This window comes from Neovison vison, chromosome 8, assembly GCF_020171115.1.
Source record: "Neovison vison isolate M4711 chromosome 8, ASM_NN_V1, whole genome shotgun sequence".
Classification (NCBI taxonomy): Eukaryota; Metazoa; Chordata; class Mammalia; order Carnivora; family Mustelidae; genus Neogale; species Neogale vison.
The window spans coordinates 38,555,657-38,575,893 of NC_058098.1; the positions used below are offsets into that span (position 1 = coordinate 38,555,657).

A 20,237-nucleotide genomic window follows, 5' to 3' on the forward strand; every position below is an offset into this window, starting at 1 on the left:
TTTTTTTTTTTGTTTTGTTTTGTTTTTTGGAGCTCCCACCCTACCTCACCGTGCCCATTTTGTTGAAGAAATAACTGAGGCCCTAAATTATTAGCTTTTGCTGTATAACAAGCCACTCTGAATTCATTAGCCTAAACTGCAAACACTGATGCTTTTTCATGAGTCTGTGGGTTGACTCACCTAGGGCTGGGTGGTCTAGGATGGTCTCCATCTGAGTGGCTGGTCATTGGCTGACTGATTGGGGTGGATTGTCTCCATTCCACATGTATCTCATCATCAAACAGTTTAGCCCAGGCTTCTTCACATGGTGGTTTTGGGATTACAAAGAGTAACAAAAATAGACAAGCCCCAATACACAAGCACTTTTCATTGGCCAAAGTAAATCACGTGGCCACGCACAACAATAGTGTGGGAAGCAGCTACCCAAGGCATGGATATTAAGAAAGTATTTGCAGACATTTTTGCAAACCACAGGCACAAAGGTACAGTGACCTGCCTAAGCTTACAAAACCAGATAGAGGCAATGCTAGGACATAGAACCAGGCCTCGTACCTCCAGGCCCAGGCCCCTCCCACAATACCATGAACCCTTTTCCAGAATTTTGAGGTAAAGTTCCAATTCCCTTTAAAACCTATTTTGGAGGTATTTGGCGCAGAGATCTATGGTAGGGTTCAGTGAAGGGTCTTGACTTTGAGTGTTAAAAGAAACCCATCTTGCTTAAAATAATAATCTAGGCAAGGGTCCCCAGGGTCACTCCAACCCCAGGCCGGCCTCTTAACTGTGCCATGTAATGCTCTTTGGTTCTGCCTCTCAACAGCAGAACACCAGCCTTGACCTGGGCCTTGGAAGCTCCCCGTTCCACGCGTCTTCTTGTCCTGGTTGACAACCTCCCGCTTTGGTCAAGGGATGACTTAGATAGTTGGGCCATTTAGGCACGTTAATAATTTGGTGCCTCTTCAAATTGGGTCCTGGAACATGGGCCCTGGACAGTTCCCACTCCGTTTTCTTTGCTACAAATGGAGAAATCACAACTTGAAAAACCCTCAGTAATCCAGACTCATGAAATATTTGCTCAAAATTTGACACAGAGGGGAAGCTAAGCTCCCACGTGGCCAAAGGGCCCCCTGGTGGCCACCCTTGGCCTGGTCTCTGCAGCTCTGAGGTTAGCTCTGCCCTCAAATTGCGACAGCTCTCTCAGCAGATAAAACCTCCCCTTATCTTAGCCTTAAGTAGGTTTTGTCTCACACCAAAAGGGACTCATCAAAGTGGGCCTTCTACACAGTTCCACCATTCCCTCTGAGGAAGGTTCTGGAAAATATAGTTTCTCCATCCCCTTACATTCGCAGAGATGTTTTAGATGATGGGTGTAGGTTTCTTTTGGGCAAATTGGCTTTGAATCCTTGAGCTCTCCTTCTTACATGTTTTCTTAGACTTGAAAGAATAATTTGTGTTTCACTTCTATTCATTCTTTAGCCTCACAGGACATGGGTCCTGGATAGTTCCCACTCTGTTTTCTTGGCCAGCAATGGAGAAAACACAACTTGAAAAATCACAAATAACACACACGTTTCCAAGATCAAAGCTGTTTATACAAGTATCGGAGACAAGCTAGTGGGGTGTTGACATCCATTTTACCAGCCAGCCACAAGAGCCTTCCATTAAGGAAGAAACACAGGGGTGAGTGGCTGGCCCCATCCCCCGTGGAACCATTGCTCAAATGCAACTAGTTGACCATTCTTCATGCTTTCTAAAGCCTCGCCTGGAATCATCGGCAGGGTCATTCCCAAGCCCTAAAATAAACACTCTTGCGATACATTCTGCCCCTGTAACGTAAGATTCCTCAGCCATTTGTCAGGCTTTCAACAGAAGGCTCCATTCCCAACCGAGATGCATTCTTGAAACGTGGTGTACCTGTGTCACTCTCTCCCAGGGTCATCTGCAGGCTGCCACAGCCAAGAATGAAGCAGACTTCTGGCCCTTTCCCCTTTGCCAGGAAGTTGCCTTTTTGTGCTTGCTGTTAAAGAAAGCCACTGATGTTGTCTCTGCTCCTGCTGCCTGAAGGGGAGCGATGACCATCACACCCGAACAGAGAGAGAGCAGAAGGTGGTCAGCCTGGACATCTGCATCTTCACCCGTGGGTCCTGCTGACTTCTTTCCGGCACTTCACAGAATGACCCTCCATCACCCCCTCCTACAATGGTCTGCCCGAGCCCTAAGAGCACGTGCACCCCCCTAAGAAAGCCTACTTCACTGCCTGAAACTCGTTCTGGTTATTCTGGTTTTCTCTTCCTAGAAGCGCTTGCTCCCCAATCATGTGTAAAGATAATCACGGTGCCCTTTTTTTTTCTTTTATCTCCCCAAACGGGGAACTTTTGCTCTTCCCTTTGAAATACCACCAGTGGCATTCTTGAACTTATTTTTAGATGTGTGGAAGCGTTCCAGACAAAAATCGATGCCTAGTGCAGATAAAGCTCTGAGTGTGTTTATCGTGGGTAGAAGAAAAACGGAGTGTTTTCATGTGAAAGGAGCATGGCCATGTGCCTGGGTGCAGTATGGCTTCCTTTAATCTGGAAAAAGGAAACAAGCATTGTCGATAATAATATGCAGATGTCCAGCCCCAAATGAGGACATATTGCTAATTAGCTATATTGTTAGTATGTTTTCAGGAGAGAGGCTGCAGCGACATTAATTATAATCTCTGTTGTTTGTTGTTCAAAGTCTATGAGACCAAAAGCATTGCTAATAATATCTTCTTTAATATCTTCAATAGACGATGCCTAGATTGTTTTTTTCTTCAGAATCCCACATAAAAGCCACAGTAGGGGTAATGAGGCCTGTAGCCTGAGCCTAATTAAAATGAAATCTAACTAGGCCCGTAGCCATCATTATCATCAACTGGTACTTATTGGGTGCCCCCTGAGCTTGTGGAATTGGAGGGTGTGGGCTTTGAGATCGCAGATATGCGTGTGCTTTGCCCTCCAGAAATTTGCCATCCCGTCTGCCTCCAAGAAGTCTGCCTGGTTGTGTTAATCTGGGAATGGTTACCACAGCCTTTTAAAGGAGGAAAAAAAAAAAAAAAAAAAGCACTAAAACTCTCCTAGCCAGCCACCAATTTGTGCCTCTTCTGGAAGTTCTGGAAATGGTCAGATAAGCCATTTTTCCTCCCACATACCAGCCTTTGGGAGATGTTTGCAGGATAGGGCAGGTGCCTATTTACAGACTGGGACAATAATGCTTAGCAAGGCTTTTCCCAAAGGTGGACCCATCCCCATTTCCACTCCTTGATTGCCTCCCCTTGAGCTGATCACCCTCATTTGCCCTGTGTCCCTCTCCCTCTGCCTGTGCCAAATAGCCAGCTGGAAACTCTGAACGTTGTGACCACTTTGACCTTGTTGTGGCTGTGACAAGCCTTGTTCATCACGAGGATGGCCAGAATGAGCTGCTCCCGCCATGCCATGGCCAGAGGCAGTGGTTGGGGGAGTGATGTTCTGGGAAGAAAGGACACAAATGATAAAGCATCTGGGCTTATCATCTTAGAAACTGTCCCCAGTCTACAGATGAGAGACATTTTTTCTTCTACCATTCATGTTGGTAGAACTTTCCCAGGGGCATTCAGGACCAGCTGCTGAGAGTTGGGAGGAGGGAAACGATCCCGGCACCACATAGCTTCAGAAGCCTCCACATGACCCAGAAAATGCCACCAGGGAAGTGGTGGCCTGGCGGAAAATCACAGCACTATAAGAGAAAGCTTTCAGACCAAAGGCTAAGGAGTTGAGATCTCTGTGCTGGGCCTGACATTTATATTCTTTAATTCCGCGATGTCTTACTGAGACTGTAGAGTGGTCCCACTCCTTGGCAGCTTGGATGCCCTTTGGGTCTCTCTGCCAGGCCCCTCCACGCCCCGGGGAGTCTGTACCCATTTGCTTTGCCAGGATTGCAGTGTCTGCTGGCCCACCTCCCCCTCTGCTCTGTGCTCTGCACCTGCTTCACCTACTTCACTTTTGCTTGCCTCTACAGTCTCGGCTCAAACATCATTTCTTCAGGCAAACCTTTTCTTTAACAACCAGGTTTCAAGTAAGGAATTTTATAATCTCTACCTCAAATGGTGGCAATAGTTTTTCGTGCTTTCTTTTGTGAGTATCATCCCAAGTTCATGGACTTACATAGATTCTATGCATTGTGAACGACGAACTTTGTTTTGACACCCAAATTGTTTAATCTTTGTGCAGTGAGGACCCTTCAAGCTGGCTCCTGTGTTCTTTTCAGAGGACACCATTCGCCATTAAAGCGTCCCCATCTTCCGGTGCAACAAAGTATCCCAAACTCACCTATACTTACTTCCCTGCCCAAGCTCTGCAGTCAGCCGGCCATTTGTCCAAGGAGCTCTGGTTTCCTTGAGTGAGAGCAAACTCCTTGAAATTTAATGATAGCGTTTTAAACAAATAAAAGGAATGTTACATTATACAGGAAGTAATACATTTGAGAAATATAATACATAGATGCTGAAACAATGAGAAGACTCTGTAAAGGTCTGGGGATGGGCAGAGATGGCAGAGCTGCATATGTAGCCTGACTGCCGCTGAGGAGTCTGCCATGATTGGCTCATTAACCGCCCTGCCCTGTGGGTACCTCTGTCCCCCGCGGCTTGTGTTCATTGCCCAGAACAGAGCGCCCAGCTTTGAGTCACTTCACCGAACAGGGCATTTCCCTTTCCATTGGTAGTCACAGCTCTAATATTAGAGTCACAACAGGGAACATTGCCACTCGTGCTGCAGCATTGTCAACGGTAACATTAATGCTTGGGGTTTCGGTAAAAGAAGTTCTGAGGTCACCCGTCCAGGATTCCTATGATGGCTCTACCGTGCCATCCCGGACCCAGGCTCCCCTATCCTTCCGTTCAGTCAGCTTTAGAGACTAGCCTTCAACCTCACGCATGCCAGCAGCCTCGTTTCACTTGAAGCACTGGTATCTGTACCAGGTGGGAGAAAGTAGGAGAGAGAAAGGCCAAAAGGTAAACTGACCACCTCCCACTCAGCCGTTCCAGCCAGCATTGTCCACGTGCATCTCATTGGGTGGAACTGCATCACGTGGTCACTCCCAGCTGCAGTGGATGCTGGGAAATGTAGTTTTAGCCCCCCTACCTTGCCACCTGAAATGAATACTGAGTAAAAATTAAATAGAATAGGGGAATAGAATTGGGTAGGCATTTGAAATATCTGCCACAATACTCCCATCTAAGGCAAAATACACGGTTCCTACTTTATTATTTTTTTTAAGATTTTATTTATTTATTTGACAGAGAAAGAGAGATCTCAAGTAGACAGAGAGCCCAGTGTGGGGCTCCATCGTAGGACCCTGAGATCATGACCTGAGCCACCCAGGCGCCCCATCCCATTTTACTATTTTATCATCGTTGCTAACATTTTATTATTACCTAACACCCCCCCCCATTTTAGATAAAAACAGTAGTAAAATAACAGAGGGATGGGACAGGCTTTACGCACAAAGATGAGAAGTGTCAAGCAGTAGCTCTGTCATTTGGCCACTATAGATGCCTGCCTCAGCTGTTGAGCAGAGCGCCTATGTAAACCATAGAACAGTGTTAGTGCTTTGGCTCCTCTTTTTATTGGTAATCCCAACTCCAGAGAGAACAGTGTGGCTGGAGCTGCAGCATTGACTGACGATCCCCTCAAACACACATTGTGGGTGAAGAAATTTTTTCTCAAGCTAAGCCGACCTCCTCATGTCATGTGAATTGAGACAAAATGAATTGTGCAGCACCTCAGAAAATATGGTGAGGTTTCCTGTCTTCAGTTCCTGGACTTTCCCAAAAGAGTACCTTCCAGAAGGGGCATTTGCTTCTCTGAATAAAACACAAACTATTGGAAAATCTTCGTTTTGCGACCCACCCTTCCTGAGAATCTTCACTCTGGTAGCATAACTTAAATACGACACTCGGCGGGTGAACTCGTTGATCTAGATGGAGGGATGGCCATCAACCAAGACCTGGGGTGGGGGGTTGGGGGGGATTCTCTGCAAGGAAGACCAGCCCTGTGCTCCGAGAGAAAGATTAAGAAAAGGCTTTCTCCTGCATTGTTAGCAGATCCTGTCTGCTGCCTATCACCCCAGATGTAAAATCGAGATTTCAAAATAATGGCTACTCCCAGATCTTGTTATTGGTTGAATAAAGTGGAGTTTCATTTTATATGAGACGTTGTAAGACATCCTTCCCCTATCCTAGGGTGTCCAGTTTCTGGAAATTTGGGGCCATGCCACTGCAGGGAGCCAAGGTTTCCAGTTAAATATGTTTTGATAAAGATGCAAGAGGAATTCAGATATTCAGAGATTGTGATTAGTGTTTCTTTATTACTTCCCATCTTCCAAATGCTTTATGAACCCAAAGCTTGTGTGGGACATGGGTGGGGGGGATTGGGAAAAGATGGAGAAATGCCACAATTGTGTGCAGAACTCAAGCCAAAACATACTTTAGCCCCAGTCTATTCCCGGCAGAGCAGCTTGTGGCCTGAGCTGACCAGCCGATTGCCCTAACTCTACACTTCTCTCTCTCTCTCTTTTTTTTTTTTTCATGTGTAGAGATAACCCAACTGAGTTGTCTTGACCATCCTGCTGGGACAACATGGGACTCTCTTTATTATCTGCTGTTTTACATGGAGGATTGTTGAGCCACAGAGAGTTTAATGGGTTTTCTTGGTTCATGGCTAAGCCAGGATCACTCCGTGGTGGTCAATCTCCTACTGAGAAATTCCAGAGTCAGACCAAGAAACCAATCAGATTGTCTTTGGTTTTTCAGCCATCTAAACAAAATGCCAAATAGCATTTCCTATCTCTTCTCCTAAAATGTGAGTTTAAAGGGTAGAAAGTTTATGTCACCACAGGTAAAGGAAGGAGAACTCCATTTTTAACCCAGTTAAGCATTGTGTCCCAGTTACTACAACGAAGTTAGGGTTGGATTTGCAGGAAATCCCTGAAGCAATTGGCAAGCAAGCCTTGGTCCCCTTCTGAGAGTTTCACTCACAAATTCTCTGCAAGAAATTCTCCATGAGAATCCAACTATGCTCACTAATGCTGCTGGAGGTGTTTTAGGGTTGGGGATCCAGCAAGAAGAAGAAGAGAGCAATTGCCTTCAGTTCTCTCCCCTTGGACTATGATAGACAGAACTCTTATGTTGAGAGAAGATTTAGCATGTTCCTTTCTCTCTCTCTCTCTCCTTCCCCTGCTCTCCTCCCCTACCCCCCTCCTCTCTCCCTGTGCTGGGCTCAGTCTCAGCATAATACATTTGGCCCTCATTGTGTTGAGCAATGCCCAGGGAATGCCAGGGCAACTCCCTTTACGAGGATGTGCCAGGAGACAAAAACCATGGCAGAGAGGTGGCTGGAAAGGTGAACAAAGGCACTTCCCTTGGCCACATTTCTTTAGCAAAAACCAAGGGCAAGCAAAAACACGATGACGAACATTCAGCTTCTCCCCGCTGTGTAACTCTCTAACTGCATGCTTTAAAGAGGAGAGAGCAGACAGGCTATCTTTGTCTTGCACTTGCCGGGAAGGGTGCCCCAGCCTCTTGCTGGAATCGCTGAGGAAGGGTTGGTGTGCAGACTGGTGGTCCCTTGTCCTCTTGGCATCTTCAGCGGAGGTGGTCTCTGCACCAGCACTTTTATTCCTCAGCATTTCTGTTTAAAGGATATAGGAAATATCCATGCCCTCAGATTAACTAAGAAGATATTTATCTGCTACATGTGTTTCATTCTCTGGCCGTTCTTGACCTTTGGTACTTGAAGTCAAGAGTGTTTTGATACTAGATGTAACCCTTTGGCTGGGTCAGAGGCACTGCGGTGGGGGCAGGGAGTGCATGTGGAGACAGTGTGCTAGAACATACACTCCGAAACCCCGAAACATGCCCAAGAATAACAAGAGCATTAACCACTGACCCAAACGCTGGTGAAATTCTATCTCTACATCTCCCTTCTCCAGTAAACATGAAAATGCCATCCCTGAAGGGATGGAGGAAACCTCCAAAGAGAGGTCCAGGGAGAACAAGAGGAGGAGAAGGGCTGGTTTGGGAAAGAAGTCCAGCAACTTCTACACTCTTCAATCACTACAAAAATTTTCCCCAAATGACAACTAAATAGAGACACTTTTTACTAGCTGGGAAAAGCAACAGACTTGAACTTTTCAGAATAAAGGTATTAAATTTCAAAATGCCTTCTTGTCACTCTTTCTTTGGCTATCCCCGTCTTTTCCTTCATCACATATTATCTTTCCTCCTTCACTCCATACCAGTCTCACTGGCCTTCTTTCCATCCCACGAAGGGACCAAGTTCATCCCCAGCTCAGGACTGTCTTACTTGCTGTTTCTTTTATGAAAATGTACCTCCCCAGGTTGCAGCAGGTGTTCAGGTCTTGCCTTCCCAAAGAGGTTTTCCCAGCAACCTAAGGTTGTCCCTGGCCATTCTCCATCAAGTTCTTTTCTTCTTACCGGTCACCAATTTCTGATCTGATTTTGTCATATTTATTATTTTGTTCCCTCAATTAGTTGTAAATATTAAGAGAATAGGGCCCAGGTCTTGTCCGTGGCTCTATCTCCTATGCCTAGAATGTGGTTGACACTTGTTGACCCGAGGGATGGATGGATGGATGGTTGGTTGGTTATAGTCAATGATTTGGCTCAAACATTTTATCCAGTTTGGTCAGATCTTTTGTTTCATGACATGCACAACAGAAACAAACTCTGGACATGGGGGCTGTAACTAATGCCAGAGTGATTAATTAATTGAAGCTATGAGAAGGAAATCATCCTCTGATTCCAGTTCTGAATGAATACCCATTCTCCTTCAAAATAGCACTTCTGTGTTGATGTGCTTCAATGTTTAATAAATATCCCATAACACTTTAGCTCTCAGAAAATTCCAGAGCAGCAGGCTGGGAAAAGTTCCCTGATGGTTTGGCTTTTTGAAGATGGAGTAATTAAACCAAGGGAAGTGAAGATGAATTGGGAATACCATCCTGGTTTAATTCCAGCCACTAGCATTGTCTTTGCTCTTGAATTTAATGGACTGTTAAGGGAGGGGGTATTCTCAAATCACGTGCCTCCTGTTTATTTGTTCCTTTGCTTGTTTATTTGTTTTAGAATAACCTCCACATGGAAAGTGACTCTGCATCAGAAACTAGCTTTCCTTTCTCCAAAGAAGCAGCCGGGGAACATCTGGACCACCAGGCTGCACACCAACCCTTCCCCAGACAGCGATTCCGGCAAGAGCCTGGGCACCCTTCACTGCAAAGAGATGGCCCCAGATCCTTTCTCCTTGATCTCCCAAACTTTCCAGATCTTTCCAAAGCTGACATCAATGGGCAGAATCCAAATATCCAGGTAATGCTTGAGAGTTGAAAGAACCTATCTCTTTGTGTCCTGATCTGATGTCAAAGCAACCACTGCCTTACCGCACTTGTATTCTTAGCCCCTTATGATTCTGGTTGACAATCAGATTATCTCTGTAGGACCAGTGTTTCATTGCATCTGTGTGACAGCCTTCATTGGGAGATGCACCATTATTTGATGCACGACTAAAGAAAGAAAACACTGATAATTCAAGTATGACACTGAATGCAATGTAATGCAATGATTACAATACATCCTGCGCTCAGAGATGTTGATATGCCCAAACAAAACAAAATTATATGCCCTGAAATTAACAAAATAGGGTACCTGTAGAGAAGAGCCAATTTAACGTGGAAGCTCACTTGGCAAAGCACAGTATGATTTCAGAGGTACTGGGGAAGGCACACTCTCAAATCCCACTTAGCTTACCCTGGACACCAGCAATTCCTTCAGGGGGTGACAACACTTCATTGCTCTAAAATGTAAAGGTCTGATTCAGAAAGTTGGGTGAGAGGAAGGGACGTGAGAACAGAAGTAGCTGGGGGAGACATGAGTCTGTACCACTAAGATGGGCTGGAATGAAGCTGAAGGAGGTGGTTAGGGAAAAGGGTACCTGGGATTAAAAATAACAGCCCTCCTCTATGCTGAAATAGACATGCTTTACGAAGCAATGTTGATCTGGTTTGACTCCAAACACCCTCATGAAGAAGATGAAGCCCACATCCTTTTTCCATAATCAGTAACGCAGCAGGTACTTAAGAAGTTCCTATTTGGTTTGCCCAAGGTTACATGGCTAGTAAATAGTGGTTGAAGCTCAAATCTAGGCTCCTGGGCGTCCTGAGAATACTCACCCTACCAATCCATGTTTCACAGATAAACTTCTGATTTTGAATTTTGCTTGTACTTCCCTCTGTGTATTCCCAGAGATGGTGCCCATGATAGCCAAGGAAGGGGACTAGTCAACAAGGCAATCTCATCTCTATTGTAGCTCCTGTCCACCTTGAACTTTGTTCTCCATCCTTTGCATTTGGGGAAGGGCAGCATTTTCTTATTCTTCCTCTCTGCTTCAAATTCCAATTAGCTTACAAGGCCAAAAGTTCCTGAACCTGACCTCAGAGCAGTTGATCCTTAATTAAGTTAACTCTCCCTCTCTCAAGACTAACATTCTTTGCATGACACCTTCCAGATCAGATTTCCTTGGTCAGAGTTCTGCTCATCACACCAGTGTCATAGCGGCTAACAAATGTCACTGAGAATACGCCCCAGTTAGAATGTTGACCAGCCCCTACTGTGTATAAAATACTGTGTTAGGGTTATGAGAAGGTAAGAAATGTATGACCTTCTCCATCCAGGAATGACATAGGTATGAAGGTCCCGGCTACCACCCAAGACAGTGCCAAAGGGAACATGGAGACAGAGGAGGGAAAAATGCTCTGTTCCATTGTGAACAAGTATGAATAGACAGGAAGAAATAGAACAGGATACTGGTAAGGGTCTAGATATGAAAAATGTTTCAGAAGTCACTTTTTGACGACCCCTGCGCAGAAATCACTGCATGCACCTGTTAACATTTCCAGAGAGTCTTGCATTGTTCTAATTGATTAAATGGAAAAACAGGCCTTTCACTCCACTGTTCTTTCTCCAGGAAGTGGTTACATGGCTCTCTGCTAAAGAACAAAGGATCCACTTGGGGGAGGTGCGGACTGGCAAAAAAAGGTGCAGAACTCTCCTTACTGTTACTGGACAGTGCTCCCCCTTGGGCCTTTACCTGCAGGAAGTGATTTTTCCCCCCTTCTTTATAGATTATGGTTTTGGGACCAGGCCACCTTCACTCCAAGGGAGCTTAGGCCATGTCCAAAGCAATTTTAGGCTTGCTGTGGCTCACGTTTTTCCCCCACAGGTGGGAAATGTCACTGTGGGATTTAATGCTGAATATTGAGCTATTAAAGTAGAAGATTTAAGAATGTAGGGACTCCTGGGTGGTTCAATCATTAAGCGTCTGCCTTCAGCTCAGGTCATGATCCCAGGGTTCTGGGATCGAGTCCCGCATGAGGCTCTCTGCTCTGTGGGGAGCCTGCTTTTCCCTCTCCCTCTCCTTCTGCCTGTTGCTCCCCCTGCTTGTGTTCTCTCTCTCTCTCACTGTCAAATAAATAAATACAACCTTTAAAAAAAAAGGAATTTCTTATGTAAAGTTATAAGAAAATGCCTGGATGCAGGGGAACTGAAGGTTGCAGGGAGTGTCCTCTCATTGGAAAGTTACTAAGTACACGGGGCTCTACCTAAGAACCAAATTTGGAGCAGAATTTCTGAGAATCCCCTGTCTCTCTCCCAGATAATTCTGTGAGCCTAGGAATCCCCAGACCTCACTTGGGCCTTTTAAAAACATAGACAGGAAAGAACAGTGGTTGAGATCCTCAGACTAAGAAACCCAGATTCCTTTCCCAAAAAGGGCAGGGCACCCGTAAAGTCTGGGCCTTCTACAGCCCACACAATGGATCAATCTGTGCATGAGGTCAGTAGAGCACCCAGGGTTCCAGGTCATTTTAAATCATCCTCATCTGTGTGGTTTAGCTGGATGGGAAGTAAAGAATGCTCTGGAACAGTTCCACCTGGCTTCCTGAGGGCAAGGGACTATTGGAGTTGGTGGATATGGAGAGAACTAGAATGAGCCAAAAGGGCAGAAATTAAATGGAGGTGAGTTATGAGAAGGTCCCACACGAGAGTCTGGCAAAGCCTCTTGGACTTTTATCGAAGGCAGCTTCCCTGTGCACTGTCAGTAAGGCATGACTGCGGAGATGATACAGGTGGAAATTCTTTGCCATGTCCCCTCTGAGACATGTTTACATAGACTTACAACAGGGGCAGTCAGTGCTTTGTTCTCACTCTGTCTAACCACCACCCCACCTCACCCGCCCAGCACGGGAACCAAAATTTCGCCTTCAGGTACAGGTTCAGAAAGGGAGACCTTGGAGCACAGGGCGGGAAGAGAACAGGGGCGCTCCTGGATGTCCTCGTTCCTTTCCTGAGTTGGCCTTTGGACAGCAAAGATCCCCATAGCTCCCAAGAGCTTAGGTTTCCCCATAGCTGCAAATATCAGAATATCGTGCAAAGCCCACGAAGTCTAAGGTACGACCACGTTTCTGTCCACTGTCTAGACAAGCCACTCCACTCCTGCTCTGCACAATCCCCATGGCCGTTTAGCCTCCCACTGGCCATTGAGAGGGGCAGGAGCAGCTTAGGTTTTATTGATCTTATGACCTGCTGGCCCTAAAGAAAAGAAAATTGAACTGTGTTTCTGGCCTTCTCTTTCTGCAAGACCACAAAGGTCACTTGGAAAGATGTTCAGAGAAAGAAGGAAGCAGCTGCTCTCCCTGAGAGCCGCAGCCTAGGCCAGTGTGTGAGTGTGCGTACACAAGAACGCACGCTCACATTACAAGCACACACACACACACACACACACACAGAGCACTGGCCGCCGCAGCCCCATGCACCATTGCACTTGAGTAAACTAGTTCCCTGGTGGTCCTTTAAAAGATGAGGTGCTTTCTAAAAGGGGGTGATGGGTTCTGTTTTGGCAGCCCTTACCCCTTCCTTACAGCACTGCTCTTTTGTTGAAATGCACTGGTTTGACACGGGGCGGTTCAGCCAAGCAGACAGCTCCAGTGATCCCCCAGGGCTGTCAAAGCTTTTTCTCTCCCTGGGGAGCAGAGCGAAGACAGGTGACGGGGCTTCCGCTGCCAGGGCCCCTGGCCTTGTCTCCCCCCCGTCCCTTGGCAACCTGCCCCTTGCCCCCACCTAGCTGTCCTTCACTGAAGCTGGGGAGCTGAACGGGAATTTAATACCTTCTCTCTGAACACCCCCACCCCATCCCCTCCAGTGTCTGAAAGAGTTTCCCACGCTCTGAGTCTGGGGTCTGCTGTCCCTCCCGCCAAATAACCCACACCTTTCCAACGTGACACTGCCAAGCCCGCACAAGGGGTCACCTCCCTCTTAGACCCCTTAACTTTGGGGAAGGGAAGTCCTTGAAAAAGCCCAGCTTGGGGGGGGGCTTTTTTAAACCCCCCTCCCCTCTAAGCCAGGCAGGACCCGCTTAGGGCCGTGGAAGTGAGTGGGGAAAAGACAACAAGGCACAAGTTAGAAAGACACAGCCTCAAACTCCTGAACCCAATCTCCGTATTAAATTTGAAACAATAGTAGAAGTCGGATTTCGTTAAAAATAAATAAATCAGTCATTCAGGAAAGAAAGGAAATTCTCCCAGGAAAAGTTAGACTCGAACTTGAGACTTGTTGGCTGGGTTTTCCGTCTGCAGCTGATGGTCAGATAATAAAGACAAAAGTCTCTAAAATAAACTCATTATTAGGCTTTCTCCATCAATTCGTTACCACAGTAGCTGTTCACAACCAATTATTTCTTTCCTGGATCGAGATCAGGATTTATTTCAACCAATATACCGATTTCTTCTTTTCCCACTGAGGGAGACTTAAAATAGTCACCTAGAGATCTTTTTTTTCCCCTTGCACAGACTTATTTACATGGCCGCCAGCCTCTGGAGGGCCACAAGATACAATCAGATGGGTTGGCCCCAGGGCTACAAATGTATGTGCTTGTAATTTTTATTCCCTTCCTCCTTTCTCTCTAAAATACTTTCAGAATGGCAACTTTGACCAACCAAGAACCAGGAAGGCTTTGTGCCCAAAACATGACCTCACACACAACTCTGGGGACAAGCCTGTATGGTGGAGATTCTTACAGGGGTGTATTGTCCAGAATATGAACAACAGAGCCCACTGACCTGCGCTTGGGATCAAGTGTCCTGAGAGCTTGGCCATGACAGACAGCTTCCTGCAGGTTACTGGACCTCTCTATGCCTCAGTTTACTTGTCTGTAAAATGGGGATGGTAATACTATACATGAGTACTTCTGTCCTACAATACTGCACAGAAGCGGGGGTTGTGGTGAGGATGAAGCAAGAGCGTCCATGTGAAGCCCCTAGCAAGAGGCACAGGTATATGGGAAGCTTCTCCAAACAAGTAGGTGCAGGTTGGTGATGACCATGGATTGAGATGACAGAGGAAACATGTATAAAATAATGGGGAATCACAAAACTTGTGTTGGGACAGCTCTGTGTCTTCCTTGCTCTCTTCACCTCAGGAATGTAAATCCTTCACGCCGGTTTCTGTGCCTAAATTTCAAATATAACTTGTGGAGAACAAGCAAGAATGTCTGGGCCAGCACGCTGCGAGTCCCAGAACACTAACCTCCGTCAGCTGGGTTGCCATAGTTGTTTCTGGGGCATCAGTGAGTCTGAGAGGAGGGGATTATCTTTCTGCAGCAATTGTCAAGGAAGGAAGGGGGAGCGTAATCTTGGCCTTTCACTGGAGGTTGTTTTCTTGTCCCTAGGTGCTCTGTGCTCCTGAGGAAATCACTTCACCTTAGGGCTCACATTCCAGTCTGGGAAATACTGACCCATGCCTACCTAGTCACCATAGCTTTCAAGGCTTAGAGGACCAGCTAAAAGATTCTTGAGCTGAGAAGGTCAAGACCTCTGTTTTCTCTAAGTCATTAGTTGATTAACTGGTAGACTTTTCAGATTAAGTGTAAGGAGTTTGTTTCTAAGAAATGTCTTAACTATCAAGAGAAGGAAGGAAGCTAGTAACACTTCGTAGGATCTTATCCTCATTTCCAATTTTGGACAGAATTCCCCCAAATTGGCACCTATTTTGGACTCTCTTTCTTTTTTCTTTTTTCTTTTTTTTTTTTTTTTGGCACTGACAAGATCCTGCCAGAAGTTGGACTTGGGTCTTTTGAAAGCATTCTCTTGCTTGTGCTATCTTGATTCATGGTATGGAAAAGTCCAGAAGAAATAAATATGCTAAGACACCTTGGTGATGTATATGAAGGAAGAGAAAAGATGGTAAGGTCTAGCATCTTTATCGTCTTAGAAATCTGCTGTATTCACTCCCACACCTTCAGCTCATCACATCGATTATTGTTTAAGGCATCTTTATCAACCCATTCTTTGATGCTAACGAACATGTAAACAGAATGAGAGCAACAGGACCTATAAAACTAATCCCCGTCTTCCGAGAAGCCGCTGATCATGCTCATTAAGTTTCTTTAATTGGATGCCTATAAAACTTCAGGTTCAGGATTAGAGTTCTTCTTTTGATATCAGTATAAGATTTCCACATTATTAATTGTAGGGAAGGGTGGATTCTAAGGTTTGTGTGTTTTTTTGTTTTTGGCGGTTTTTGTTTTGTTTTGTGTTTAATTCAATTGGGGCAGTGGCCAGAAATTAAAGGGGGAAAAAAAAAAAACCTCTAAGCTGTTGAGATTTAGTCATCGATATAGTTTTTGGAGTAAATTCGTATTTTGCTACTCCTTGCCTGGCCAGGCAACAAGTCTATTTTGTTTGGATCCGAGCAACAGTTTTGGAAAAAGAAATCGTATTGACGGTAATAGCTTAAAACATAAAATTGTTTTTATTCCCAGCTTGGAGAAATTGTAGGGCACGTCTTGCTTAGGCAATCCCTTTGACTCCAGTCTGAATACAAATGGAATACCAAAACTGCTGGGCATGTTCCCCTTATCTTCTACCCAGAGACTGATTTCATTACCATAATTGCAGGCTTGCCTGGCTTCTGGCAGCGTCTCGCCTCCGAGACCCTTAATAGCCTTACAGACGGTTGCTGCCGCTCAGTTGTTCCATCTGTAGGCAGAGGGAGACGGAACTGCGGAGGAGAAAGATTATGTCTCCAAAGGCTCAGTATTGCCCTGTCACCACCCAGCTGCACACTCCTGCAACACTTGTCCTTCCAGAGCTGTGTGGGGGTTCCAGCCACTCTCCAGCGACCAGCCATTCCAACAAATGGCAGTGAATCAAGACCAATGATTCCTTTTTCTCTTTTTTGAAAGATTACTAAAAGTTCCGTGATTATTTATAAATACTCAAGGGATGCTTACAGGAGGGGAGAATTGTGGTGGTGGGGAATAAAGCCAGGGATGCCCTACTAGGCATCCCACACCAGTAAAAAGATTCTCGTGACTGACTGCAGCCTGGGGACTCTGTGGGACGGATGGCAGTACTCTTGACCTTGCATATGGACTACACAAGGCCACAGCCCAGGTCCAGCATTGGCCCAGCAACTTCCTCGGAAGGTCAAGGCAAGGAGAATTCCAGTCTCCCTGTTCCTAGCCCACAAGGAAGGGGCTATTGGTCTCAGGGATGGGCACAGCCTGGTGCAACTTGGCAGAGCATCCCAGCAACTCTCTCAGATGTCAGCTTAGGGCGAAACTGGAAATGCATCTGCCCAGTACAGCTTGCGCTGATTACTCAGAGCACGTGTTTCTGATTCATTTGCACACAACTCATCCAGGGGGTGTTGCAAGGGCTATGTGATGGCCAAAGGAACCCAGTGAGTCTCTTATTATATTTTTTAAACAAGTTTCTCAACGTTGATTGTCTCTCGGAGCCAAGAAACTGCACTCTTCCAGCCCCATGACTTCAAAACGAGGCTCTGTAAATCTGAGAGCAAGTTCTAACCTTGGCTTTGGAATTCTCTGTTCTGACCCTGAGGGTCGGTTGAGGAGCCTGCTCACAGGGTCCGGATATGGGATGAGTGAAAGTCACAGCTGTGGACCTTGAGGACCTTGTGCTCACACCTCCACACATGTGGTGGCACCAGCCCCCCTCAGCCCGTGTGGCCTTCATGGCCCTTGCGTGCATGAGGGGATGGTATTTCTGTGGCTTTTTGAGAGGCCGTGTGGCAGTTGTTAAGAACATGGGCTCTGGGGCTAGACATCCACATCTGCCACTTACCAGCTGTGCGACCTTAGGCAGATTGTTCACTTCTCTGTGAAAAGCTAACCTGTTGCTGCCCAGCTACCAAAACTTAACAGCTTGAAGCCATCCATGACCATTGGATTGCTCATGGTTGTGGAGGTTAGGAATTTGAACAGGGCTCCACCAGTAGAGCTGGTCTCTGGTCCACATGGTATTAGCTTTGGTAACCCTGCTGGGCTAAAGCATCCAAGGTGGTCCCAGCTCACATGACTGGGGCCCTGGAGCGGGCCACTTGCCTGAGGTACCTCAGTTCTCCACCAGGTGGCCTCTCTGTTCACCTGGTCTCTATGTGTAAGGCTTCCTTACCCCTAGTGGTGGGAACATTCCGATGGAATGAAAATGGAAGCTGTAAGACCTCATAAGCCTTGTTATGGTGTCACTCCTACCATGTTCTACTGCACAAAGTAAGTCACAAGACTGGGCCAGAATGAAAGAGAGAGGAAATCCCTTCTTAATGGGAGATGTATCACACACCTGCAAGGATGGGATGAATTACTGGGGCCATCTTTGCAGAGAGTCAACCACAGGGGCCAATTAACAGTACCAACTTTATACAGTTGTTATGAGGATTAAATAAATTAATATATGTAGACCATTTACAACAGTGCCTGGTACAGACTTAGTGCTCAATAAGTGTTTGGTTTTATTATAATTACTCTTGTGTTACTTCAGGGACACATATAGTACATGTTTACTGCTTGAATTAAAGACTTCCCAGCTACATAATCATTGGTAAATCAGGAACCCCAGTAGCCTTCCAGCCTGAGGCCCATGTAAATCAGTCCTATTTGGTCATGGGGCCCATTGTGCCATCTCTGGGCTTTTTCCATCCTGTATCACCATGTAGTCTCAGCATTCCTCCATGAGAGACACATCCATCATTTCCCTCTGCTCTCCTAGACTTTCTTCCGAGGGTACCTAGTTTGGAGGCTATAGACTCCTCATTGACTCTGGCCTGTTCTGAATTCTTCAGGTCACCATAGAGGTGGTGGACGGTCCTGACTCTGAAGCAGATAAAGATCAGCATCCAGAGAATAAGCCCAGCTGGTCAGTCCCATCCCCCGACTGGAGGGCCTGGTGGCAGAGGTCCTTGTCCTTGACGAGGGCCAACAGCGGGGACCAAGACTATAAGTACGAGAGTACCTCAGATGACAGCAACTTCCTCAACCCCCCCAGGGGGTGGGACCGTCCAGCCCCAGGCCACCGGACTTTTGAAACCAAAGAGCAGCCAGAATATGGTGAGTTTACCACCCAGTGATATAAAATTGGTGGGGAGAATAAATGAGGATGTTGAGATCTAATGGACATGGAGCCAAGAAAAACCCAGTTTACAGTATGTGGTTTTGGGTCTTCTATGAGGCATACCTCATAAAGACTTTGTTCCACAGAAGCCCCAAGAAGGCACTAGCAGCCACATTTTTCTGGAAAGACTATAATTTTTAAATCATATCAATTATCCTAGGAGAGAATTTTTTTTTTTTAGTTAGGGATATTTGAGGTTCTGCTTCACCCCCCCCCCCGAAGTTTTAGTTTTATTTCTAAAAATGAGGAAATCACCAAATCCACTTCCTGTTGTATTTTAGTGTAAAAATTCATACTGAAAATCAATTTAGTCCAAAGAAAGGTGTCCAGATCCTTCTTTTGAGCAGGCAGCCATGTTACGTTTGACATGGGCAGTAGAGCAGCCCTTGGGAACCCACAGGAACGTGTGCTTCATCGGCTGTCAATGGAAGGCTTCAAGAAAATAAATTTCAAGATGCCAAGTTGGGATTTCTAGTTTCCCAAGTTTTTAGAGGAGGGGAGGGAAGGTAACAAGCACCTTACAAATTCAGTGAGTTAAATAATAAAAACTGTTTTTCACTTGGGATGGGAGACAGAGTGGGGGAAACTCAACTCCACTCCATCATTCAGGGATCCAGGTTCCTTCCCTCTTAGAGTTCCACCAACTTCCAGGGCCTGAGTTACGCACTGAATGCTCTACATCTGGTTGGCAGCCAAGGAGACAGACAGGTGGAGCCTGGAAAAGGCACACATGCTCTTAACCATCTCAGGCTGGAAATGGTACACACCACATCCACTCAGACTCTGTTGATGGCACCGGTCATATAACCCCCACCAAAATGCAAAGGAAGCTGGGAAACACATCTTGGTTGTGCGAGAAGGAAGAAACCTGGCAAGGCTTCATGGGGAATCGGGCAGCCTGCCTTGTGTTATAAGAATATCTGAGGTTATACATATGCCTCCATCATGACAGTGTTCTTGTGGCTTCTCCACCAGCAGTCTTAGGAACAATGGTTATATGACGGGAATGACCTGTCTCGCACCATTACACTCTCCCCCTTACCTCCATCTCTCAGTAAAAAGACCAGCTCTGTGCTGGAGAGTCATTTCTGCCACTAATAGACAATACTAAGCAACTTCCAAAACAAGGGGACCTTTTTCTAAGAGCATGTCTTATGGCTGGCACTGTGCTAGGCTCCGGGAATCCAAAAATTAGAAAGACACTGGTCTTCCTTAAAGGGGATCTCACCTGTCCATGGACAAGGGAGAAAAGTTGAGTGATAGAGGAAAACAGTGCCAGGGTAGAAATACATATCACAGGCTAGGGAAGCAGAAAGAGAACTCCCACACTCCTAGCTAGGAAGCTTGTAAAACCTCCCCTTTTCCAGAAGAAGTAGAGTTTACCTATTTTCCAAGAGAAAAGGACTAGGGATAATTACCAACATTTATATAGCACTTCCCAAGCACTAGTCCCTCTTCATGGCATCTCACATATATTAACTTATTTAATCTGCTCTCTGAGGCAGATACCCCATTTTACAAATGGGAAAACTGAAGCCTAGAGAAGTGAAGCAACTTGACCTTGAAGCAAGTCTGAGACCTCTCAGGCAGTCTGAGCCCAGAGTCTGTTCTCCTAACCACTTTTTTATCCTGCCTTTCTGGGGAACAAAAATAATCCTCTCCTTTAGGACAGCAGAGTGATTATGGAAATGCATGCT

At 46.0% G+C, this 20,237-nt stretch overlaps 1 protein-coding gene across 1 annotated transcript in view; it reads left to right on the forward strand.

The window, feature by feature from the left end:
• The window catches only part of ISM1 (isthmin 1), a 73,196-nt gene that overhangs the window by 38,337 nt on the left and 14,622 nt on the right, over positions 1–20,237 (forward strand). The window contains exons 2-3 of the mRNA XM_044263460.1: positions 9,146–9,385; positions 18,212–18,476. Of these exons, the coding sequence (XP_044119395.1) occupies positions 9,146–9,385; positions 18,212–18,476 (505 nt within the window). The remainder of the gene's footprint in view (positions 1–9,145; positions 9,386–18,211; positions 18,477–20,237) is intronic.